General features: G+C 51.3%; 1 protein-coding gene across 1 annotated transcript in view; it reads right to left on the bottom strand.

Annotated features, from left to right (window-relative positions):
* Positions 1-21782, bottom strand: part of LOC120401197 (angiopoietin-related protein 7-like) — a 38098-nt gene extending 16316 nt beyond the window's left edge. Inside the window, exons 1-3 of the mRNA XM_039530850.1 lie at positions 21731-21782; positions 18599-18772; positions 17878-18293 (exon numbers count right to left, since the gene is read on the bottom strand). Coding sequence (XP_039386784.1) covers positions 17878-18293; positions 18599-18772; positions 21731-21782 — 642 coding nt within the window. The remainder of the gene's footprint in view (positions 1-17877; positions 18294-18598; positions 18773-21730) is intronic.
* Positions 21783-23760: the final 1978 nt, after the last annotated feature.

Below are 23760 nucleotides of genomic sequence, written 5' to 3'. Positions count from 1 at the left end.
CTTTCTAACTCTCTGGTCCTATGATTCTCTGACTCGACAATGTTATTGCTTTTGGCCTGAGCCGCTAGCCAGATGTTCTCACTGGCTTCTTCCGGGGTCCCACTGTGCTCACAGGCTACTGCTGGGCTTTCTTGCCTTTTGCTTCCGCCTCTCTGTTCTTGTCTGTTCTCAGTTTCGGTGTATTCGCTCTTTTCCTCCCCTCCCCCCACCTACCCAAAACAACACTAAACGAAAAGCTCCTGGACGAGTTCGCACACACCTTTTGTCTCAGTTGGTGGCTCATACTTACAGATATGTTAATTGAAGGGTGAGTTCACACCTGTCCATCTCAGGGATTTTAGCTCAACCCCTGACCAGGTTTCACTCAGCTCATAACAATAATAATACCAAGCTCTTATATATTTCATCCCGAGCTCTCAAAGCACTTTATGAAGGAGGTCAGTATCACCATCCCCATTTTACAAATGGGGAAACTGAGGCACAGAGCGGTGAAATTAACTTGCCCAAGATCACCCAGCAGAGCTGAGACTAGAACTAAGGTCACCTAAGTCTTAGTCCCGTGCTCAATCCAGTAGGCTACACTGCACAAAGCTGTAGCCAGACCCCTCGTTATGAACTTGGGTAATGACGGGCAGATATACCACCCCAGTCAAGGGAGCCAATATAACCTCTGGCATCGTGTCCAGTTGTTTTCCCAATTTACCTCCATCACCCCCATGTGAGCTTCAGCGAGCTCGCTTCCAATCTCCATCAGGAGCTGGCCTCGTAATGCACCTGCACCTGTGTGGGGTGGGAGACTTTCCTTGAGGGAAGTTACCTGAGCATGTAACTTGAGAGCCCAGGAGGCGGCTTGGGGCCAGGTGACACCTCTGCCCTGGAAACTGGACAAAGGCTGGAGGAGGAACCAGGGGGACGGGGTGTGAGATGGCTGGAGCGGGTTTCAGTTTGGAGCTGGCTGGGGAAATGGAGGGAGCTCCAGGAATGGGGTCTAAGCTCCCTTCCCCCCAGAAAGACTTGACTGAGGGGTCCTGGTTGTACCTACAAGCTCTGTTTGGGACTGTGTTCCTGTCATCCATAAAACCTTCCATTTTTCATAATGTTGGGAGTCCTAGTGTAGACAAGGATGCTGCAGCAGCCAGTATTTTTAACACCGCATCAACCAGACTTGCTTGGAGCTTGTTTTAACTGGGTACTGAAGCAGTGCTCAGTACGGTTTGTTCTTGTCTGAACTTGCAGCTAAGCTGTGTCTGGCTGCATCCGTTGCTGACGTCCATCAGCAGCCTAGTGGATATTCCTAGGGCAATCCCCTCCAGGTCCAGCTCTGGAAGGTGCAAAGTGCTTTCAATGCACATTGACATCAATGACAGCTGACAGTACTCAGGACCTTCGAGCGTTGGGTTTGGAAGGAATAATGATGCTAAGAGGCACTTGGATATGCAGTGACAGAAAAATATCATATTGCCTCTATAGAAATCTATGGAACGCCCACATCTTCAATACCACGTGCAGATGCAGTTGCCCCATCTCAAAAAAGATATATTGGAATTGGAAAAGGTTCCGAAAAGGACAGCTAAAATGATGGAGGGTCTGGAACAGTTTCCATATGAGGAGAGATTAATAAGACTGGGACATTTCAGCTTGGAAAAGAGATGACTAATGCGGGATAAGATGGAGGTCTATAAAATCATGACTGGTGTGGAGAAAGTAAATAAGGAAGTGTTATTTACTCCTTCTCATAACAGAAGAACTAGGGGTCACCAAATGAAATGAATAGGCAGCAGGTTTAAAACAAACAAAAGGAAGTATTTCTTCACACAACGCAGTGTCATCCTGTGGAACTTCTTGCCTGAGGATATTGTGAAGGCTAAGACTTGGGGTACGTCCATACTACTCGCCCGGGTCGGCGGGTAGCGATCGACTTCTCGGAGTTCGATATATCGCGTCTCATCTAAACGCGATATATCGAACTCCAAACGAGCTCCTGTCAACTCCGGAACTCCACCACCGCAAACGGCGGTGGCGGAGTCGACGGGGGAGCCACGGACTTCGATCCCGCTCCGTGAGGACGGGTAAGTACTTTGAACTAAGGTACTTCGAGTTCAGCTACACTATTCGCGTAGCTGAACTTGCGTACCTTAGTTCGACCCCCACCCCCAGTGTAGACCAGGCCTATAACAGGGTTCAAAGAGGAACTAGATAAGTTTATGGAGGATAGGTCCATCAATGGCTACTAGCCAGGATGGGCAGGGATGGTGTCCCTAGTCTCTGTTTGCCGGAAGCTGGGAATGGGCGACAGGGATGGATCACTTGATCATTACCTGTTCTGTTCATTCCCTCTGGGGCACCTGGCATTGGCCACTGTCGGTAGACAGGACACTAGGCTAGATGGACCATTGGTCTGACCCAGTGTGGCCGTTCTTATGTGTTGCCTTACCAATGAGTAATAGCAAGTACTAGGCCTGCCTGTGTTCTCTAGTCCCCACGACCACACACCCCCACCCCGACTCCTGTGATTCTTGTGACTTATATCAACAGTTACCCATGCCTGAAGTCTGCGAATGGGACTTCTTAATATGCAAACCTGTTACAAAGACTTTGATTTGACCAAGAAACACACCCATCAGGGATGCATGGAAAGCAGCACTTGATCACCTGGAGTTGTTCATCAAATGTTCTTTTATCATTTTCCTGAGTGAGTTCGTCTGAGAGCGTAGGGATTGTCTGGTTTCACCCACATAGTTGTTGCTGGGGCATTTAGTGCACTGGCTGAGGTGCACCACATGCGGTGATTGGCATGTGCAGGAACCATGGATCTTGAAAGGATCCTGGAACCCTACAGGGAACTATGTACAAGAAACCCATAGATCACCACACCTATGTTCATAGATCCAGTAACCACCCCAAGCAGTCTGTTATCTAAAGCCAGGCCCGCAGATACCACAGAATATGCTCCAAGGAGAAAGTCCAAGATACACATCTGAACACACGCTGAACCACCTTTACCTAACAAGGACACTCCACCAGAGAAGTAGATCACATCATGGAATGGGCCATTCAAATACCCCGAGAGAACCTGCTTCAATATAGAAATAAAACCCCCTCGGACTGCACACCCCTAGTTGTCACCTCCCACCCCACACTGGAACCCATATGGGGTATCATCAAACAGCTACAGCTCATACTCGATAGGGACCTTATCCTGAACTCCCCCTTTTGGCCTTCAAGCAACCCCTCAGTCTCTCCAAGCTCATCATTAGAAGCAAGCTCCCCACAGACCAGGACACACCAACTCAAACCGGCACCAGACCCTGTCTGAACAACAGATGCCGGACCTGCAGACATACCTCCACTGCTGCAATGATCAACACCCTCCACAAAACACCTGTCAAGACCCATGGGTCTGACACATGCCTATCACAAGATGCAGTGTGTCTCACTCAGTGCACTAAATGCCGCAATAGCAACTAGGTGGGTGAAACGAGACAATCCCTGCACTATTGCCAGTGGGTGAACACTTTTCACAACACGATCACTCTATATCTGACCTCTCAGTCCTCAACCTCAAAGGAAACCTGCACAACACATTCAAAAGACCAGCCTGGGAGCTGAAATTCATAACTTTCCTAGACACTAAAAAGCATGTGTGATGCAGCAGGGAGTGGGGAGTACTGACCTGGGAATGTTGCAGGGGAGTTTTACTGGGACTGTGTGTGGGGTGGGAGACTTTCCTTGAGGGAAGTTACCTGAGCATGTAACTTGAGAGCCCAGGAGGCGGCTTGGGGCCAGGTGACACCTCTGCCCTGGAAACTGGACAAAGGCTGGAGGAGGAACCAGGGGGACGGGGTGTGAGATGGCTGGAGCGGGTTTCAGTTTGGAGCTGGCTGGGGAAATGGAGGGAGCTCCAGGAATGGGGTCTAAGCTCCCTTCCCCCCAGAAGGACTTGACTGAGGGGTCCTGGTTGTACTTACAAGCTCTGTTTGGGACTGTGTTCCTGTCATCCAATAAACCTTCTGTTTTACTGGCTGGCTGAGAGTCATGGTGAATCGCAGGAAGTGGGGGTGCAGGGCCCTGACTCCCCCACACTCCGTGACAGCATGGGCATAATAAAGACGCTGGGTTTATGGCTTATTACAACAATCTGTAACTCACTAACCCCCCTTTCGTCCTATGACTATAAGGGAGTTAACAGGCCACGGCACCTCAAATGGCCCCTTAGTTTAGCCCAAGTAGTTAGCACATATTCTATCTGTTTGGTCCTGGATTTAGCTGTGACACGCTCAGCTGAAGAAGAGCTCTGTGTAGCTCGAAAGCTGGTCTTGCTCACCCACAGAAGCTGGTCTAATAAAAAGCCTATATAGCTGCAGCTCCTGCATGAATCTGACTTCTCTTATATCAGAGGGGTGGCCCTGTTAGTCTGGATCTGTAAAAAGCGACAGAGAGTCCTGTGGCACCTTGTAGACTAACAGACGTATTGGAGCATGAGCTTTCGTGGGTGAATACGCATGAAGACGCATGTGTCTGACAAAGTGGGGATTCACCCACGAAAGCTCATGCTCCAATACTTCTGTTAGTCTATAAGGTGCCACAGGACTTTTTGTCGCTTCTGACTTATCTTGTCCTTCGCAGTGGAAGGAAACCCTTATTCACTTGTGCTACACCTACAACCTTTGTCCACCAGATGGCACTGCTGTCATTAAAAATACATCCACCCTCAGCGCCAAGGGGCCATGGCCCGTCCACTTTTCACCATGGGCCTTCTTCCCCCCCGAGGTCCCATCCGCCACCGGGGCCGGAAGCTGGAGCCCGGCCTGGGTAAGAGTGGCCCGGGGAGCTGTGGGGACCTTCTTCATGCTCGGGGTGAGGGTGGGAGCCAAAAGCAACCCCCAGCCTGTGTCCCCACCCGCTGGGTTCCCCGTCCAGGGTAGCTCTTACCATGGCCCGGCTGCAGCTGTTTGGCCCCCAAAGCCCCGCCCCCAGGCCAGGCCGAAAACTGGAGCTGAGTTGGGGTAAGAGTCGCGCAGGCAGCTGTGGGGAGCCACAGACCCTCCACCTGCCCTGAGTGAGGGGCCCAGGGGACGGGACACAGGCCGGGGACTGCTCTCAGGCCCTCCAATCCCAAGCCAGTGGCGGGTCCGCAGCTCCCCAGCCTGGCTCTGGCTTCTGGCTTGGCCGGGGAGTGGGGTCTCGGGGGAAGAGGCAGGGCAGGGCCATGGAGGGGGCAAGGCCTCATGACCCCCTCACTTTTATGAAGAATCTATCTCCCCTGACTCCAGTCATCTGATTTTGTTATCACTGTGGTTAGATCTTGATAGATGTTTGGCTGCGTGTGTGTGGGTTTTTTGTGTGCCACCCCCAACCCTGCGCAGACAGCTGGCACAGCAGACCTCGAGCAAACCGCCCAATGACCACAAGATCCGTTAAGGGACGAAGGCACCCAGCTGGGTTTATTGTCAACAAAGCATGATATTAGTATTCCGCAGACTTTACTGGACCACCAATACATATATGCCCGTAACAATGGACCAGCTCAGTGAAGGCGGGACTTTCTGTTCCTCCCTGGGCCAGACATAAGAATAGCCACACTGGGTCAGACCAAAGGTCCATCTAGCCCAGTATCCTGTCTTCTGACAGTGGCCAATGCCAGGTGCCCCAGAGGGAATGAACAGAACAGGGAATCATCAAGTGATCCATTCCCTGTTGCCCATTCCCAGTTTCTGGCAAACAGAGGCTAGGGACACCATCCCTGCCCATCCCAAAGATACTCCCTCTCAGATACATCGTTATATCCTCACACAGACAGGTTAGTACTGCCCCTCTGACATAGTTACTGCAGTTACTGCTCCCTGATGTGGCTAGTTAGCACTCATTACCTTGTACATGGTGGTTTGATTTTCATTACATACTGTCACCCTGACCTTATCTTTTAGGAGGGGGCAGTGAGTTCCTGTTATTCTTGGGAACTGTTTTTGTACCATTTTTGATACTGGAATGTTTTGGTGCCGCTGGGATGTGTTTACGTAAGTACTTTGTGACTAGCACGTCTTAGAAATTTATATTTTGGCAATATTAGCCCAGTTGTTGCCAGATTCTGTGAGCAGATCCTGCCTCACATCAGGCCTCTGACACAAGTGCTTATATCTCAGGTTGTCTTCCTACTACAATCACCAGAGTCCATTAAAAATAGCTTCCAGCATATTACTAGAGGTGTTTCTACTGGACTCCCTGGACTACTGGATCTGTATTGTTACTTGGTTGTGCTGTGTGCTGTTCTATTCTCCGTCACTCAGGAGAGCTGGGCGATCTTCAGCACCCACACTGAGTCACGGGAACTCCATCAGAGCCAAATATTTGAGGTTTAATGACCATGGAACACCTGTTCTTAGCAGAACTGAACTTCCTCCGGCTTTGTCATTCTTCATCTAGGTTCTTAGTCATGGCGCCCATCCCTGTTGTATCTGAGCCTTGGCCAAGGGATAAAGTAAAAATACAACTGAGTGATAGACCTTGCCCAGGGGCCAGATCCTCAGCAGGTGTAAATCAGGGTATCCCTATTGACGTCAGTAGAGCTACATCATTTTGCACCAACTGTGGATCTGGCCCTAGGTTTCCATTCCCCCCAATGCAATGGTAGCTATGGAGTATTTCGTCCCCTGCTCTTTCCAGGAACACACCAGCCCCTCATAAGATCAGGCTCGGATGGCAGAGAATGGAAACGAATATTTTGTTTGAACTTGGAGGTACAAGGTATAAGGGTAATGCACAACATCTGGAGTGGCATACGGAACTTGTTTGTATCAAGTTATAGGAGGGGCATCTTTGTATCAGCCCAGGGGACTGGACCCTGGTGTCCTGACTGAGTCTTTGCCTTGTCACGTGTGTACACGTGGTGGTGTCCCTGTGACCTGTTGGCCAGGGCACTAACGCTGTGCTTTACTGACAATAAACCTGGCCAAGCACCTTCGCCACCGCACCGAGCCTGCCATCTTTCATTACAAATAACACCGAGGCCGGCTGAGTCAGCACGCGGCATCCCCTGCTAGTGCCGCTGGCACGGGGCTCCAGGAACAGCAGCACTCAGCCGCCGTAACAACTCAGCAGCATTAACAACGCTGCACTACCCCCCAGCAGGAGGAACCAGATCTCCCACTCTCGGCCTCCCTATCCGTGCCCACGACTTTGTCCTCTCGGGCACCAAAGAGCCAGTTTGACTGGTGTTATTCCCACTAGTTATATGGACATAGAAATGGGGCACCAAGGTGCAACCTCGTGCCTGAAATTAACAGGACCCCCAACCTTTCCACCTCTGAGATCAATGCCTCTTTATTCTGACCCCTGATCCTCTAGTGGGGCTGCCTCCCTTCTGCAGATGCTAGTGTGAACCCTCAAATAGCAGTGCAAGATTGCTGCTGGTTAAATTTGCCCTCCAGGGTATACAGACTATGCACCTCCACTTACAATCCGCTCCAGATCCGTGATGACACTGCAGAGATGCTTTAATCTTTAAGCTGAAGCTGTTTTTCAAGTATCCGCAGTTTGGTCCCTTTAGCTGATACTAGACCCAGCTTCCCCCATCCTTTCTAGCCAAGGAAAGTCATTCCGCATTTCTGCCACAGGACGGTGCAACTGCCATTCTGTTACAACTGCTTCTGCTGGCTTCAAGGTTCACAGAAAAACTCTGGAAAACAATCTGGAGCAGATATTTCCTGTAATTCTCTTTGCCTAAGGTATTTGTGCATTTTTCACTGGAATCCTTGTAATACTGTTCCCAAGTAGGTATTTGTTTATGCTGTGTGCTACCCAACAAGCTCCATAATTCAGTGCAGTCAGCCAATCTGGAGTGCTATTTGACAGCAAAGATTTACGAGGTTCAATAACAACGTGAAACCTTTTCTCACCTGGCCTGAGCTCTCTCTGGCCGTGTAATAAATCACAAAGACAAGATGATCCAACCCCATTTGTCATGACATTTTGGTTATTGTTTTATATTGTATTTGGTTGTGGCTGCATCAATAAACTGCATCTGCAGGAATACTGCAGTTCATCTGATCCTGCCCCTTGATTTCCAACCGCCCTCAGACTCCTTGTCACATCACAACTAGTTAACCGCAATGCTTGGGCCATCACACTCTGGCATTTTTACTTTGGAGAATAAACAGGAAGAACAGATGAACTCTTAATAATGAGAGACTGCCACCTTCACCTGACTCTCCCTCTCTGCCTGACTGACTGAGGGTATCTGAGCACCTCACCATCTTTAATGTGCTTATCCTCACAACTGCCCTGCCTCCCAGGGGAATGGTACCCCCCCAGGGTTGATAAATGTGAAGCAATGCACATTGGAAAGCATAATCACAACTGTCCATACACAATGATGGGTCTAAATTAGCTGTTACCCATCAAGAAGGAGATCATGGAGTCCCTTGTGGATAGTTCTCTGGAAACATCCTCCCCATGTGCAGCAGCAGTCAAGAAAACTAACAGAATGTTGGGAACCATTAGAAAACGGATAAATAATCAGACAAAAATATGATAATGCCCCTGTATAAATCCATGGTACATCCACACCTTCAATAGTGTGTGCAGATCTGGTTGCCCCATCTCAAAAGAGATATACTAGAACTGGAAAAGGTACAGAAAAGGGCAACAAAAATGATTAGGGGCATGGAACAGCTTCCATACGAGGAGAGATTAAAAAGATTGGAACTGTTCAGCTTGGAAAAGAAGTGACTAAGGGGGGATATGATAGAGGTCTATGAAATCATGACACGTGGAGAAAGTGAATAAAGGAGTGTTATTTACTCCTTCTCATAACACAAGAACCAGGGGGTCACCCAATGCAATTAATAGGCAGCAGGTTTAAAACAAACCAAAGGCAGTATTTCTTCACACAACGCACAGTCAGCCTGCAGAACTCATTGCTAGGGGATGTTGTGAAGCCCAAAACTATAACTGGATTCAAAAATGAATTAGATAAGTTCATGAAGGATAGGTCCATCAATGGTTATTAGATGCTCAGAGATGCAACCCCATCGTCTGGGTGTCCCTCAATGTCTGACTGCCAGAAGCTGGGAATGGATTAAAGGAGATGCATAACTCGATGATTGCCTGTTCTGTTCATTCCCTCTGGGGCACCTGGCATTGGCCACTCTTGGAAGACAGGATATTGAGCTAGATGGACCATTGGTCTGACACAATATGGTATTCTTATGTTCTTATTGTGTAGATGGAGAACTGAGGCACCAGGATGCTAAATGACTTGGCCAAGATCACACAGAAAAGCTGTGGCAGAGCAAGGAATTGAATCAGGATCTTCCAAGTCCCAAGTTATCATCCTATCCACTGGATCAGTCTCTTGTTCTGGACCAACATTCCTCTTTTGCTATGCTTTCCATACACGAAAAGCAACCCTATGCTGTCAGCCTGAATGACTTATTTCCAATGAACAGAAAACAAGAAAGAACCAAAGTAACATCTCCCGGAGAGAGAGCAGTGTATGTATCTCCTTTGTAACAAGCTGCCTCTAAACTGAACACAAAATGGAGCTGCCTCTTGCGGGCTTGTAGACATGTAAAGGGCACAGAAAACAAAAACTGTAGCAGGTAAGTAGCTACACCTACCACATCTTTGAGGAGGGAGGGACGGAGCCCTGTTTCGTCCCCCACAAACATAACTCAGAAAAGAGGATTGCTTCTAAAGGGAAGGGAAGGGAAGTTAATGTTTCCAAGGAGACCCTAGGAAACTGTGACACGGTCACACGGGGGACACCTAGGACAGCAAATGGGACATGAGTTTGCAGTACAATACAGCAGCAAAAACCATCAGTGCAGTTTGGGGCTGCATAGGCCAAAGGATCACATCATGCACCGGGGAGAAGGCAGCGCCTCTGTCTGGGACTCTGGTGCCAGCACAGGTGGAATATTGCATTCTACTGTGGGCACTGCATTACCCGAAAAACAGTGTCAAGTCGGAGCGCTTCATGGCTTCCAAGGCCAGACGGGACCAGTGGGATCATCTAGTCTGACCCCATGTATGGCACAGGCCAGAGAACTGCCCTGAAGACAAGCTCTGCTCCCTTCCCACACCAGGAGTCAAAGCCATGCTCCCCGGGTGAAAACTGGGAATCCTACCTGCTAGCCATGTGGATGAGAAGAGAGTAACAAAGGTGCACGAGAGGCTGCGGGAACCGATTTCTGAGGCAGCATTAAGAAAGGAAACTTCAGCTAGTTGCACTCTGCCTCGCTGCAGCCCCTTGGGTTCCCCTAGAGATCCCTTTCCTCCTCGGGAGTGGATGTCCCCTTCGCCAACTTCTAGACAAGCCTGCCCCAGGTCTGGTAAAGACCTCCCTGGTGCCTGATCCTCAGCAGGAGCCACTCCATTAACACCAGCTAAGGGCCTGGGCCCCGACATATCGCAGTGCAAAAATAAACACACGAATGAATCACCATCCTCCACTGAGAGACCTAGATGGGCTCTGAGCCTGACAGAGGACAGATGGCCGGAGGAGCTGGAGATCTCATTAAACTAAACAGCATGCAGGGCAGTCTGACACTAATCCTTCCAGAGAAGGGATCTGAGCGAGTCCGTTGCTGCTACGGGACTCGCAGGCAGCATAGCGGGTGAAATAACTGCAGGGCACCTTCCTTTGAGAAGTGCAGCCGTTGGGGTAAAGAAAGTCCCGGGTGCAGACCTGGCTCATTTGTAAACAGTCACGTCACAACTCCTCCGGGGGTTACCGGGACTTTTCCGCTGCCTCCGGGGGCTGTCGGTTACACAGCGGAGTCACACAAGATTTACACCATCACAGCCAGCAGAATCTGGCCCAGGCCTGGTGAAGCTTTGAGGGAAAGAGCAGCAATTTAGGCGGAAATGCGACCACCCCGCAGCAGGCGGAACTTGACCAAACAACGGCGGGGGATAGTTTGGAGGGACAAGGGGCAGCGGCTGGGAGAAAGGAGAGGGAAATGAACAATGGGAAAGAGGCTGGATGGCAGGAAAACTAGAGGTGGGATCTAGTCGACTGTGAAAGGTCTCCCAAGGGCCGTGCGGGAAGCCCCATTGCTTGAGACATTTACAGCTGGGCCGGAGACAGTCCTGGAGCACAGTCTGTAGGGAGCAACCCTGCATTGACACGGGGTGGAGTTTGTTGGGTCTCTTCCAATCTCTAACAGCTGGGAACACAGAGACTGGAATTCCAGGCGTCCCTGCTTCCTGAGCACCTTGGGTACGTCTACACAGCATTGAGACACCCGTGGCTGGCCCGTGCCAGCTGACTCGGGCTAAAGAGCTACATTGTAGTGTAGACATTTGAGCTCAGGCTGGAGCCTGGGATCTAAGACCCTATGAGGTGGGAGGTCCCCAGAGCCCGGGCTGCAGCCTGAGCCCGAATGTCTACACCACAATGAAACAACTCCTTACACCAAGCCCTGGGAGTCTGAGTCCGCTGGCCCGGGCCAGCCACAGGTGTCTGTCTGCAGTGTAGGAGTACTCTGGTTCCTCAGCATGTCCGCCCAGGGGCAGGACTCAATCCAGGATCAGACTGGGTTTATTAGACCAAGGCCTGCAAGGGGAACGCCCGTAGGGTTGGCCAAGCATGAAGCGGGGGGAAGGGGAGAGAAAACCATTCGGTGGCTGGTGGCTGCATGGGCCACAGCAGGCCTGGGATGGCTGGTGCGGGAGGGAGACAGGTTCTCAGTGGCAGCTGACAATTCCCCACCAGGCGCGGGCGGCCGGCCCTTTCCTCCTCCCTCTCACGCCTTTACAATACCATTAGCTCCAGGGTGTGAGAGGCTGCAGTGAGCGGCAGAGGCTCAGGCTCATCATGCCTCTCCCGAGGAACAATATTAACAGTGCCGGTGCCCAGCGGTTTCCTGTCTTGTCACATTAATGGGACGCTCACCCCACCCCCCACCGCGTCCTTTGCCCCATCTGCTTATGAGCTGACTAGCCAGCAGTTAGACGCTTAACCCACTAGGTGCCAGATGTGCGCAGCTGGGGCTGCTCTGGTTGGGCACAGCTGGCCGCGTCCTGGCTGTTCAGAGCTAGACACATGTGCCCCCTGCTCTCTTGGCTACCACTGCCTCTCTCTGTACACAGGGGGCGGGGAGGAGCCTGCCACAAGAGTGAGTCGGGCACAGTCCTCCTAGAAACAGTGGCATCAGCACCGATGCCAACCCCGCTGCAGGTGGGAATGGACAGGCGCGCTCGTTACGCCCGGGCCGCCAATGGAGGGTAGTGACCTAAAACGAGGAAGACGGGGGAAAGCGGCAGCCCCAGGCAGAGCTTCCTTAGCATAACTAACACTTCCTGCAGCCTCTGGGCCTGGGGCAAAGACTGCCCAGGCCTAGCAGCAGGACTGGGAGACACATATATCATTTAGGGCCCAAACAGAAGGAGACTGTGCCTGGGTAAGGACTGGTGAAACCTTCCCAAGGGTTTCAGGATCCAGCTGGTAGCTGGCAAAGACCCAACGGATGACTCGAGGAACCTGGAGGCACATCCGCTTGTGACCAGGTCTGTGGTGAAGGGTGAGCACGGAAAATGGGAAATGCTGCTCGGACGAACAGGGTGAAAGAGGAGCAGCAGAGCAAACGACAGAAGGGGAGAGGGTAAGAGAGAGAGGAAAGCAGAGGGTGGTGTTGAATGGGGGAAGCTACTCCTCGCAGGTTCCAGGACAGCTGCTAGATGAGAGACAGAGGGGACCAGCATGAATGGGGAGGATGAAGAGGCAGGGATCGAGTGGGAAGGACGTTCGGGGAAGTTTGTTTTAATCACATGTAAGGGTCTAAATGAACCTAATGAATGCTTCCCTGACAGCTAGCTGGGATGGGGAGAGACTTCGGATGTGTTTATGTAAACACCGTTTGCTCCTGCTCTGCTGAGATATCCAGCCGATAGAACGGTGTTTGCTAAGAACATAAGAACGGCCGTACCGGGTCAGACCAAAGGTCCATCTAACCCAGTATCCTGTCTACCAACAGTGGCCAATGCCAGGTGCCCCACAGGAAGTGAATCTAACAGGCAATGATCAAGTGATCTCTCTCCTGCCATCCATCTCCATCCTCTGACGAACAGAGGCTAGGGACACCATTCCTTACCCATCCTGGCTAATAGCCATTTATGGACTTAGCCATCATGAATTTATCCAGTCCCCTTTTAAACATTGTTATAGTCCTAGCCTTCACAACCTCCTCAGGCAAGGAGTTCCACAAGTTGACTGTGCGCTGCATGAAGAAGAACTTCCTTTTATTTGTTTTAAACCTGCTGCCTATTAATTTCATTTGGTGACCCCTAGTTCTTGTATTATGGGAATAAGTAAATAACTTCTCCTTATCCACTTTCTCAACATCACTCATGATTTTATATACCTCTATCATGTCCCCCCTTAGTCTCCTCTTTTCCAAGCTGAAGAGTCCTAGCCTCTTTAATCTTTCCTCGTATGGGACCCTATCTAAACCCCTAATCATTTTAGTTGCCCTTTTCTGAACCTTTTCTAGTGCTAGAATATCTTTTTTGAGGTGAGGAGACCACATCTGTACGCAGTATTCGAGATGTGGGCGTACCATGGATTTATATAAGGGCAATAATATATTCTCTGTCTTATTCTCTATCCCCTTTTTAATGATTCCTAACATCCTGTTTGCTTTTTTGACCGCCTCTGCACACTGCGTGGACATCTTTAGTAATCAACTTTGCTCTAAGTAATCAACTTTGGCTGGTGTTGGGTTACAAATCACTTTATTTCTGAATGCAGCGGTAGTGAAATGCTGTTACCAATGTTGTAATTACTATAGGAATACAGGGAAGCAGGACTGTGCTTAATCTGTCCCAAATGAGGGGGCCACCCTCAGCTGAAATGACCTCGTTAAACCAGGGGCTCGAATGCCAAAGCCCTGTGACGGTAAGAGGGGTGAGGACAGGTGTCCCATCCAGGAGGATTGCAAACCCTCCCCAAGGGGTCCCCCTGGTCTGGTTTAACCTGTTTCTCCCCACTGTTCAAAGAAAGCTAAATAGGCTTCATCAGGAGCTTCTTTTCTTATTTTAAATGCTCCATAAGAGCTGAAATCAGTTAAGATGGGGCAGCGTTTCTGCCCAGCCACCAAAGAGCTGAAATTCACTAAGAGACGGATGCGCAGAGGTCACAGCAGAGAGGCAGGTGGCAGCCGATGGTGACTGACAGTCAGCTGGCGAATGAGTGGCTGGAGAGGCGCAGTGAGCGGCCAGCAGTGGCGTGAGTAAGGTGCCTCCTTACCTCCACCCAGAGTGGGAGTGAACTCTGCAGATGCACCTCTGGGTCTGCACTGACCAAGGACAGCAACTGTGAGTGGGGTGCAGAGAAGGGATGAGCAGTTAAAGGGACTTTTGGGTTGCTGGACTTAAGAGCCTGAGGGGAAAAGGACGCTGCCCAACTTACTTGGGGGTGGGTCTTTTGCTCATGGTTTATGTTTATGAACCCTAGTTGTGGTGTTTTCCCAAATTAACACCGAGTTACTTCCCTCCTTATATTAAAAGTTTCTTTGCTACAATGAGACTCTGTGTTAGCGAGTGGGGAAGTATTGCCTCTTAGAGGCTCCTGGGGCGGGGGTGATGCATAATTTTCCCAGGTTACTGGGAGGGGGCTGGAGCCGGTTCTGTGTTGCATCAATAGAAAGGAACCCTAGATATTGAACCTGGCCCTGTTGCTGCCGGCTCAGCAGGGTAACATTTTGGGGGGCTCGTCCGGCATGCTGGGTCAGTCCCCCTCACAAGCCTGTCGTGAGTGAGTCACAAAGTTGGGGAAACAATTGTGTTTATATTATTGAGGAAATCGCTGTTTGTATCATGGTGAATATGTCCGGTTGGTTGGGCCCTGACTCAGCAGCCCCTAGCTCGGGGGCTGCAGCCTCGGCCAATGATTGGGCAAAATCACTGGGGCAAACATTGGAAAAGGTTGTGTTGTCCCATCCTACGTCAAGCTCCCATCGCACGTTAAGGTTATTTTCTGGGGGTCCCATCCCAACACCTGGGGAGGAGGAGTTTGAAGCCTGGTTAGAACATACCACTGAAATGCTGCAGGAGTGGGCTGTACCACATGCAGAAAAGTGAAGATGTCTAGTAGAGAGCCGTATTAGATGTGATGCTCACTAACCCCAGGGTCAGCGGGAAGAATTGCCGAGAGGCCCTCACTCAGATCTTTGGGAGAGTAGAGGGCTCTGAGGATAATTATTGTAAGTTCCTTAATTCCCGACAGCAAAGAGGCAAGAAGATTTCAGCCTATATACAGAGGCTGGAGAGGCTGCTTCAGAGAGCTGTCATGAGGGGAGCAGTGACTGCTGAGCAGATGGACCAGACCAGCCTGGCTCAAATTGTAAGAGGAACTCAATATCAGCACCCGATTCTACTTCATCCCCGGTGACGAGAACGACAGGAACGTCCCCCAAGTTACTCCCAACTGATAAGAGGTCAGAGAGGAGGAAGAAAGGCAGCTGCCAGTGAGTTTTGGGAAGCCCAGCCCTCTGAGCCAGCCAGCACAGCACCCCTGCATTGACGTTGGGCAAGTTCCTCTCTGGTGCTCACCAAGTGCAGATCCTGACAGAACAGATAGCTGAGCTGCTAGGCACCATTGACTGGAGTAAGACTTCCAGGCGCAAGGAGCCTCTGGCTGTGGCGATGGAGAAGTCAGCATTTAGAGCCACCATCCCACCCCGGCGAAGAGGGAAAGGACAATTCTTCTGCTACCGCTGTGGTCAGGATGGGCACAGTGCAGCCAAGTGCCGTAATGAAGAAAAATCGCTCCTTAGTGTATGGAAAACCGAGGACCACTTGGGAGGCATCAGGGAACTGCTGAAGGGCCTGGGGACAGGGGCACCCAGACCCACAGGATTTGAAGGCTCCCCTGGAAAAGACTGTCCAGCTGGGATCCCCCCCAGGACTGATAGGGCCTGGAGCAGAGGTCACGGTGAGGATTGAAGGGGCGGAGTGTAAAGCAGTGCTTGACACTGGATCTCAAGTGACTATTATTTCACTCATTCTACCAACGGATGCTTAGGCACCTGCCTATACAGCCACTGACCGGCCTTGGTCTGTGTGGCCTCAGCATGGGTGACTACCCCCACCAAGGGTATGTCATAGTGCACCTGGAATTCCCAGGGGAGGTTGCTGGGCCAAGAGAAGAGATGGACACAGCTGCCTTAATATGCCCTGATCCTAAAGGAACCTCAGATGTTTCTGTGCTGACAGGGACCAACTCCAGTCTCTTCAAGTCACTCGCAGATTATTGCTGACAACAAGCTGGGGCCCAATCCCTGAACACCCTGCAGCCTATAGAAAAGGACAGGTATCGGTGCCAATGCACTCACCGCATATGTGACGAGAGAAAGGTGAAGTTCAGGGCTCCGAAAGGGTCCCACCTGGACTGAGCTCAGACAGGCAAGAGAGGGTCAGTCTGAACGAGGTTGGCTGCCAGACTGAGCATGGCTGAATCAGGACACGAGCACGGGGCAGATGGAAAGGTCTCTGTGAGTCAGGCCCAGGGACAAAACAACAACGACCTGGAAATCTACCAGGAAGGAGAGACAACAAAGGAGCCGGGGGAGGAGAGCGAAGGAGAAGGAAACAAAGCCAAACAGCAAATGAATCCCAGCAATTTGAGAGGCCAGACCCTATTCGGACTCATCTCGTCCAGCCTGGGGTTAGTGCAAGACTGTGACTATTCTCTAGGGCTTTGTCCAATCCGGTTGTAATGACTCAAGCCAACAGCTTCCATCACTTCCTCTGGGAGCCTAATAAGATCTCACTGCCTGGAAAGGTTTCCTGATAGCTCCGTTTTCCCTCCATTCCTCCTAGTTCCTCCCCAATGGACCAGCCTCCGAATGCAGATCCAGGCTGCCTAAAACCAGGAGCAATTAAAGCATGTGCGGGAAATTAATCCAGCCCTGGTTAAAGCTACATTTGGCATGAGCTGCACTTGGGTTGCCCTATTACAGTGCCAGGGCTCCTGCATCACTTGCTTTGCTTGTAAGCAGCAGGAGACACGACAGCCGAGGTTCTGGAGAGTGCATCATTTTTCACACCCGGGCCTGGCTTCTCCCCGCACCTTGCGTAAGTGTTTGAATGAGGAGAACGCTATGTGGATGTCAAATACTAGCAGATCGGGATTCTCATAATAGGGCTTCAGATCCACTTTGACCAGGTGCAGATGACCACACAGGGGGCAAAGAAGTGGGAAAAAACAGGTGCCAAATACCCAGCTCTGTACTTCCAACCGTGTTCCAGTGAGCAGGGAGGTGATGGGGAAATTGTAGCAGAGGGTAACCCTAGAACTCGACAGCTGAGAAAGGGAGCTGGCTGGAACTTAATAATAAGGCTGGAGATTCCTTGCATTGGTGGAGACAGGGGACAGATGAGAAGTGATCTCACCAATTTGGAAGGGGATTGGAAGGAAGGATACAAGGCGGCTGGAGACCAGGGCCGTGTGTGGAAGGGGGCAGAACGACTCTGCAGTGTGTCCAAGTCCCCATTTCTACCTGCCCCTGAGCACCTGGAGGTGGTGCTGGGCCTGAGAGAGTTGTGTGGCTGTGCTTCCTTGTCCAAGGTTAGGAGACCTGATCCGGGAAACCTCTGGGACATTACTTGGACTGGGCAGCATTTACAGCACTTGGACAGTGGGGTGTCTCTGCCCAGGTCACGGTGATAAAAATGATGCCATCTGTTGTGCAGCTACCTCGCCCAAGGTTCTCTCCCTACCAGCTCTGGTTTCACTGCCTTGGGCGCGGAGGGAAGTGGAAGGGTCACAATAAACCTGTGTGTATCCTACAGTGCCCTCCGCATGCCCACCCCTGGCAAAGATCGGAGGCCTATGAAAGGCGGTCAGGCAGCCAGGGAAATGCCCCTGGGTTTTACCTGCAGCTCTAGGACTTTGATGCGATGCCGGTGGTTCCTCAGCTCCTCCTGCAGCTCGGAGATCAGCTCCCGCAGCTCCAGGATCTGCTGCTTGCGCTCCTCATTCTCGTGGAGCCAGTAGGAGACCTCGTCCGTGCAGCGGAACATATCCGGGCACCTCTGCTCATCCATCTGCGGCAAGGTGGCGACGATCTTACACCGGCCATCGGGCAGGACCTGGTTGCTGTACTCCCCGCATTGGATCAGGCCCGTGTTCCCGTGGTGCCCCCCGCTGTCGTCCTCAGCAGCCAGGGGCTTCTGCAGTGAGGGGCCGTTCAGGATGCCCATGACGATGAGAGACCGCAGGGCCATCCTGGCAGGGCTGAGGGGGAGGGTGAACTTCATGAGGAAGGTGAAGGATGCAAACAAGGAGCCACCTGGGTAACACAGTCATTCATTCAGAGCCGAGGATCGAGATGGCCACTTGGGGAAACCCACATGCATAGCACCGGCTACCGCCAGGACAGCCAATGGCTACTGTGCAAGAGGCCAAAGAGGAAGGATCTTGCTGGCATGTAGCTCACTGGGGGGATAACTGGGTAGCAGCCACCTGCAAATGGGGAACACAGTGTGTGTGTGTGAAGTGGGTTATTGAGGAGAAGGCACTGGCCTGAGCACGTAGACCTTTACTGCTCCTCATTACACCAGCTACCAACAGGCGACAATCCCCACGTGCCCCTACCAGCTCTCAGCACTAAGACGGTTCCTCTGCGTGGATCTGCTGGCAGCTGAGTCACCTTAAAAATGTGCTGGCCGAGCTGGGAACTCCTGTCTCGGTTTCCAGGACCCCGGACAGCCCTTTCCATCTGCCAGTCACAAGCCGCTTCCAGGAGACAGCGGGCTCCCCTAGAAACACCTAGGGGAAGACACCCATCAGCCGGCTTTCGCCATCAGTAACCGAGCTCCTTCATTAATGCAGGGTCAATCCTCCTCAATAGCTCCCGTGTGACTGGTTAACCTGACAACAAAGAACAAAGGAAAACGCGCTTCATGCCTAGGCTTAATCCGTGCCCAAGAAAGCTGAAATCTTAACCTACTTGCCCAGTTAGTCGCTCACAGAAAACTGCAAGTGCTGCATCTCCCACGGGGGCAGCTGAAGCCAGGGGGCAGTCAGAGCACAAAACACAAGGCCAATCTGGCCCCATAAGTTTTCCCATCTCAGCTCCATTTTAACCTCCCCCCTTCTTGCTTTCGTCAGCGCCCTCCCCTCGGCCCCGTCCTTCTCCGAAAGGAAAGTTAAATGTCTTCTGAACTCCGTAGCTGAGTCCTCTACCACCACCTCCCTCCCGCCACCCCACCCCCCCCAGGACCACAAGTGACGCCAGGTGAAAGAGAGGGATTCACAAGTGGCATGAGATGTGAAAAAAAAAAAAAGCTATTCCGGCTCTGTCTGAGCGAAGATGAATGCCATAAAGAGCAACCATTTAGATCAGCTAGGAGCCCAAGTAGGAAGCACTTACTTAGAGTTAACGTAGTTCTTGCTCGGGCAGAACTCCATCTGATGTGCATGGGAGCCTGCATTAGTAAGGACTGAATACAAATTGAGGAGACGTCCGGATTTGGAGCTACAGCTACACAACCTGGACATTTTTCCCCTCGCCAAAATATCAGCCTTGCAGAGGTTCTGGTCTAAATGGAATCCAGACCAAACAGTCCAGTATGGCTCTGTCTGGGAACCAGAGAGAACCACCAGGTTGTTGTGGGTCCAGCAACCTCAATAAAGCATCCCCTTTATATTCATTACAGCCCGGTGCGCTGTCTTCTGTACCATGAGAGACACTTCAATGGACTCCCGTTTTAAACTCACTCGCTAGGGGCCAGGTCGGGCACCCCTTAATTCCATTAGGCAGCAGTTACTCACACCATCATGGGAGCAGGGGGTTCCCAATCAGACCCCTGTATATGGCGTCAGTCCTTTGCCCTTCCATAGCACCTTCCAGCCACGATGCTCAGGGCACTTGGCAAATGTATCAGGCTCACAACACTCGTGAACTGAAGCCCTGAGAGGCAACATGCCCAAGGTCACCGGGCAAGTCTGTGGCAGAGCAAGGGAGAGAAGCCAGTTCTCCTGACACCCAGTCATGCTTCTACCCCTTTCCACAACAGCAGGGAGGGATGACGTTTAATCCACTTAACCTGAAGCCAGAGAAATTCCAGGGCCAGTGAATTAGAACGAAAGCTCTGAAGTGTGGCAAAGCTCTGGCCCACCACAAGCCGCGCCCCGTGCGGGACTCTGCCTGGAGTGTAGCTTGGCTGGTTCGCAAAACTGCTTCACTCTACGGAGGGATCAGGGAGAAACCGACAGCCCCAGAGGGACGGGGCCCGAGTCTCCAGGGCCTTGGGTTAGCTGTGCAGAGCGGGTGTAAGATATTGTCAAGTCAGGAGGGCAGCATTTGCACTTCATCACAGCTGAAGTCTTTAACCTTTGGGGGGTGAGCTTTCAACAGGGGAGAATGAAAATCCGGCCTGGAGCCGCGTTTCAGTGGGGGAGCAGCAGCTGCAGCAGCACGACTGAATAAACGAGCCGGAATCGGAAATCCAGCGGAACCAGCCCGGAGCCTCACCCCCAAACCTTGCCACAGGAGCTCCAAAGCGTGCAGCTGCCAGCCCCAAGAATCCCCCTTTCACGGCTTGGTGCCTCGCTAAAGGGCTCATCTTCCTTTCTGGCACGGTCCTAAAAACTGCCCCTCGCGCCCAGGTGAGGTTTTGCCCAGCCAGTGCATGCAGCATGTGGCAGGCAAGCAGGGTCAGCTTGCAATGAAAACCACCCCACCACTGCCCCAGGAAGTCAGAAATGGACTCGGATTCTGCTCTGTGCTGACTACCCCACCCAGAACTTCCCTCTAGGAAACACAGACAGAGCTAGCGGGTGAAAAGGGAATAGTTCATTTTCCATCAGAGCCACCCCGCAGTGATAAGACGAAGAGACCCAAACTTACCTGCAAAAGGCCAGATGCAGCCCCCCAGGCTGCCTGGAGCACGTCACAGCTGTTCTCGCTTTGTCGGAGAGAGGTAAACACGCTTGGGACATGGGACGCAGGGTGCATTTCAGGGGACGCTAATTGCTTATTCCCCCTGATCCTATCATTGCACTATAAATAGAAATATATAAAAAAAACCCTACGGTCTTAGACAATTCACGAGAGGGAGGAGTCCAAGACCCAGCATGACCTTCAGGAGGTGACCAGCGTGAGGGGGATTAAACCGGAGTCTTGGCAGAGAGGAGTTATTCTTAGGAGCCCTGAAGTTACCATGTCTCCAGACTATGCTTTGGAGGAGAGGCGCATTTAACACACCGGGCCACATGCACTGCAGCTGCTGCAGGGAGATGTACATTACATCCCTGTCCTAGCCCGTCCTGCTGCATTGGCGCAGAGGTACCGATGCCCACTCGCCCGAGGAGATTCTGCCCAGCAAGAGCAGCTTTCATTTCCCCAGGCTATGAAGCCAAAAGCCAAGTGGAGAATTTGACACACCACAAACCAGGACTCTGAGAGGCCCTGAATGATGACGCTAGCAAATACGAGCCATGTGGCTCTGTCCAGGAACACCACCAGGTCGCTGTGTACCCTGCAGCCTCAATTAAGCATCCCCATTACAGGGCCGCTGAGAGCGGGTTCGGGCCCCAGTGAAAAAAATGTTTCAGGCCCCCCAGCAAGGGCGGACCAGCTAAACAGGGCCAACGAAGCCGGGCAAGCTGGGCCCCGGGCCCCCTTCCAGACCGCTGGGCCCCGGTAATTTGTACCAGCTTCCCCGCCCCTCGCCGGCCCTGCCCCTTTATAGTCATTACAGCCCGGTACTCTGTCTTCTGTACCAACAGGGACACTTCGATGGACAGGGCACGTTTCATCCTTCTCTGCCTTCATGACGTACACTCACTAATCCCCTTCTCTGTCCCCTATCGCATTTCTGAAGCCAAGAGGGTCTTTCTGTCCATCCATGCAAACCTGTTTTATTTCTCTGGCATGGTTATTGACAGATCTGACCTTTCTCCGCCTCACGCTGTCCGTTTCTTGGGAGAATACAATAGTAATTATCTGTCTGACTGTAAATGTCAACAGATTTGCTCAATTAAATATGCTAATCATTTCGAGGTAGGAACCTGGACCGGAACCTTGGGTTTCTGTGCTGGACAAAAAAGGGTTTTGTAGTTATTGGAAACAGGTTTCTTGACTTCAAATGTTCCCTATGGAATAATTCCCAAAGAAAAAAACTTTGTTAAAGACCAGCTCCGCTAGCTCAACCCACCCAAACACTTAAAAGCAAGGAAAACGCCCAGTCAAGGAGTCCTCCATTAACATCCCTTAACTCCCACACATCACATTCGCTACTTGCACAGACAGACTCCACTCCTCTACAAGTCCTGCCCAGTAACAATACCCAGGCAGTACTCCACACCGTCACACACAAATGTAAAACCTTGTCTCCAAGCTGAGCAACACCCACTCCTCTCTGGTAAACATCTGCACCACTGAACGGTAGTGGGGAGGGGGGGTTCCCACGGGGATGTACAAAAGCTGAAGTAAGGGTTTTGATTACAGAGAATTCAAATCAAGTGAAAACCAACCTGGACCCTGAATCCAAACTCAAATCGATTTTTTTTCTTTGGTGGTTTGAAAAAGTGAGGTTACCTGGATTTTTTCTCCATTGTTTTGCTCCTCTAGGCTGTCAAGACGTGGCTGGGGCAGAAGTGGAAAGTGGCAAGCATCAAGATGTGTTGCATATGTCCATTCCACTGTAAGGAGTGCGCATGTCCCATGCACCTGTACTGGAGAGTTTTCCCTAGCGGTGCCTATGGGACACCTTTGCCCGCAACCCAGCTTCTTGTGCTCTGAGCACAGGGTATAAAGCATGGAGCCAGAAAGCCAAGGGTAGGTTATGAAGCATCGAGGAAGGAAGGTGGGTTGTGTAATGGACATATGCAACTCCTCTTGGCGAACTACAGTAACAAGAAGGTGAGTAACTCTTTGTTCATAGAATCATAGAATCTCAGGGTTGGAAGGGACCTCAGGAGGTCATCTACTCCAACCCCCTGCTCAAAGCAGGACCAAACCCCACTATGATCGCTCTTTGATCGCTTGGGAGTCACCAACAGCTCAATGACATATGTAAGCAGTTATCCAAGGTGGTGGGGCTCGGTGTCTCACTGGAAGAGAACCACTTTTCCTACATTTGCCTCTTCCCTTGATACAGCAGCCAGTGATGGATGTCTGGTGAATGCATGTATGTAAGACCACGTTGCTGCCCTGCAGATGTCCACAACTGAGACCTGTGCTGCAAACACTGAGGCGGAGTGTCCCATCCGCTTCCCAGGGGGCACTATCCCTTTAATACCTAGTAATGCAGCTAGCGCTCCACTTGGCGAGTCACTGCGCTGAAGTAAGCTGACCTTGCATGTGCGGCACGTATGAAACAAACAGCTGGAAAGAAACCCAAATGGGCTTTGTCCTCTCCAGGTAAAAGGCCAAAGCACAATGCACATCCAGAGTGCACAGCCTTCGTTCATCTTTGGAAGCACGCGGCTTTGGAAAGAAAACTGGGACATATATGGACTGATTCTGGTGGAAATCAGATACTATCTTTGAGAGAAATTTAGGGTGTGGAGTAAGACAGACCCATGACAAGTGCATTTAGCTCTCCCATTCTCCTAGCCAAGAAGATGGCCATTAAGAAAGCTACCTTCACCAAGAGGGTGTAGAAGCAAGCAGGAAGCTAAAAGGTTCAGAAGGAGGTTCCATAGGAACAGGTGCCGGATCCCAGACAGGTGGGACCAACCAACCTAGACCTTTCCAGAACCTGGTCATGACTGGGTTAGTGAAAACAGTCCTACCATCAGTTCCCAGG

Source organism: Mauremys reevesii, linkage group 3 (genome assembly GCF_016161935.1).
Source record: "Mauremys reevesii isolate NIE-2019 linkage group 3, ASM1616193v1, whole genome shotgun sequence".
Classification (NCBI taxonomy): domain Eukaryota; kingdom Metazoa; phylum Chordata; order Testudines; family Geoemydidae; genus Mauremys; species Mauremys reevesii.
This window is presented reverse-complemented; position numbering and strand designations above follow the sequence as displayed.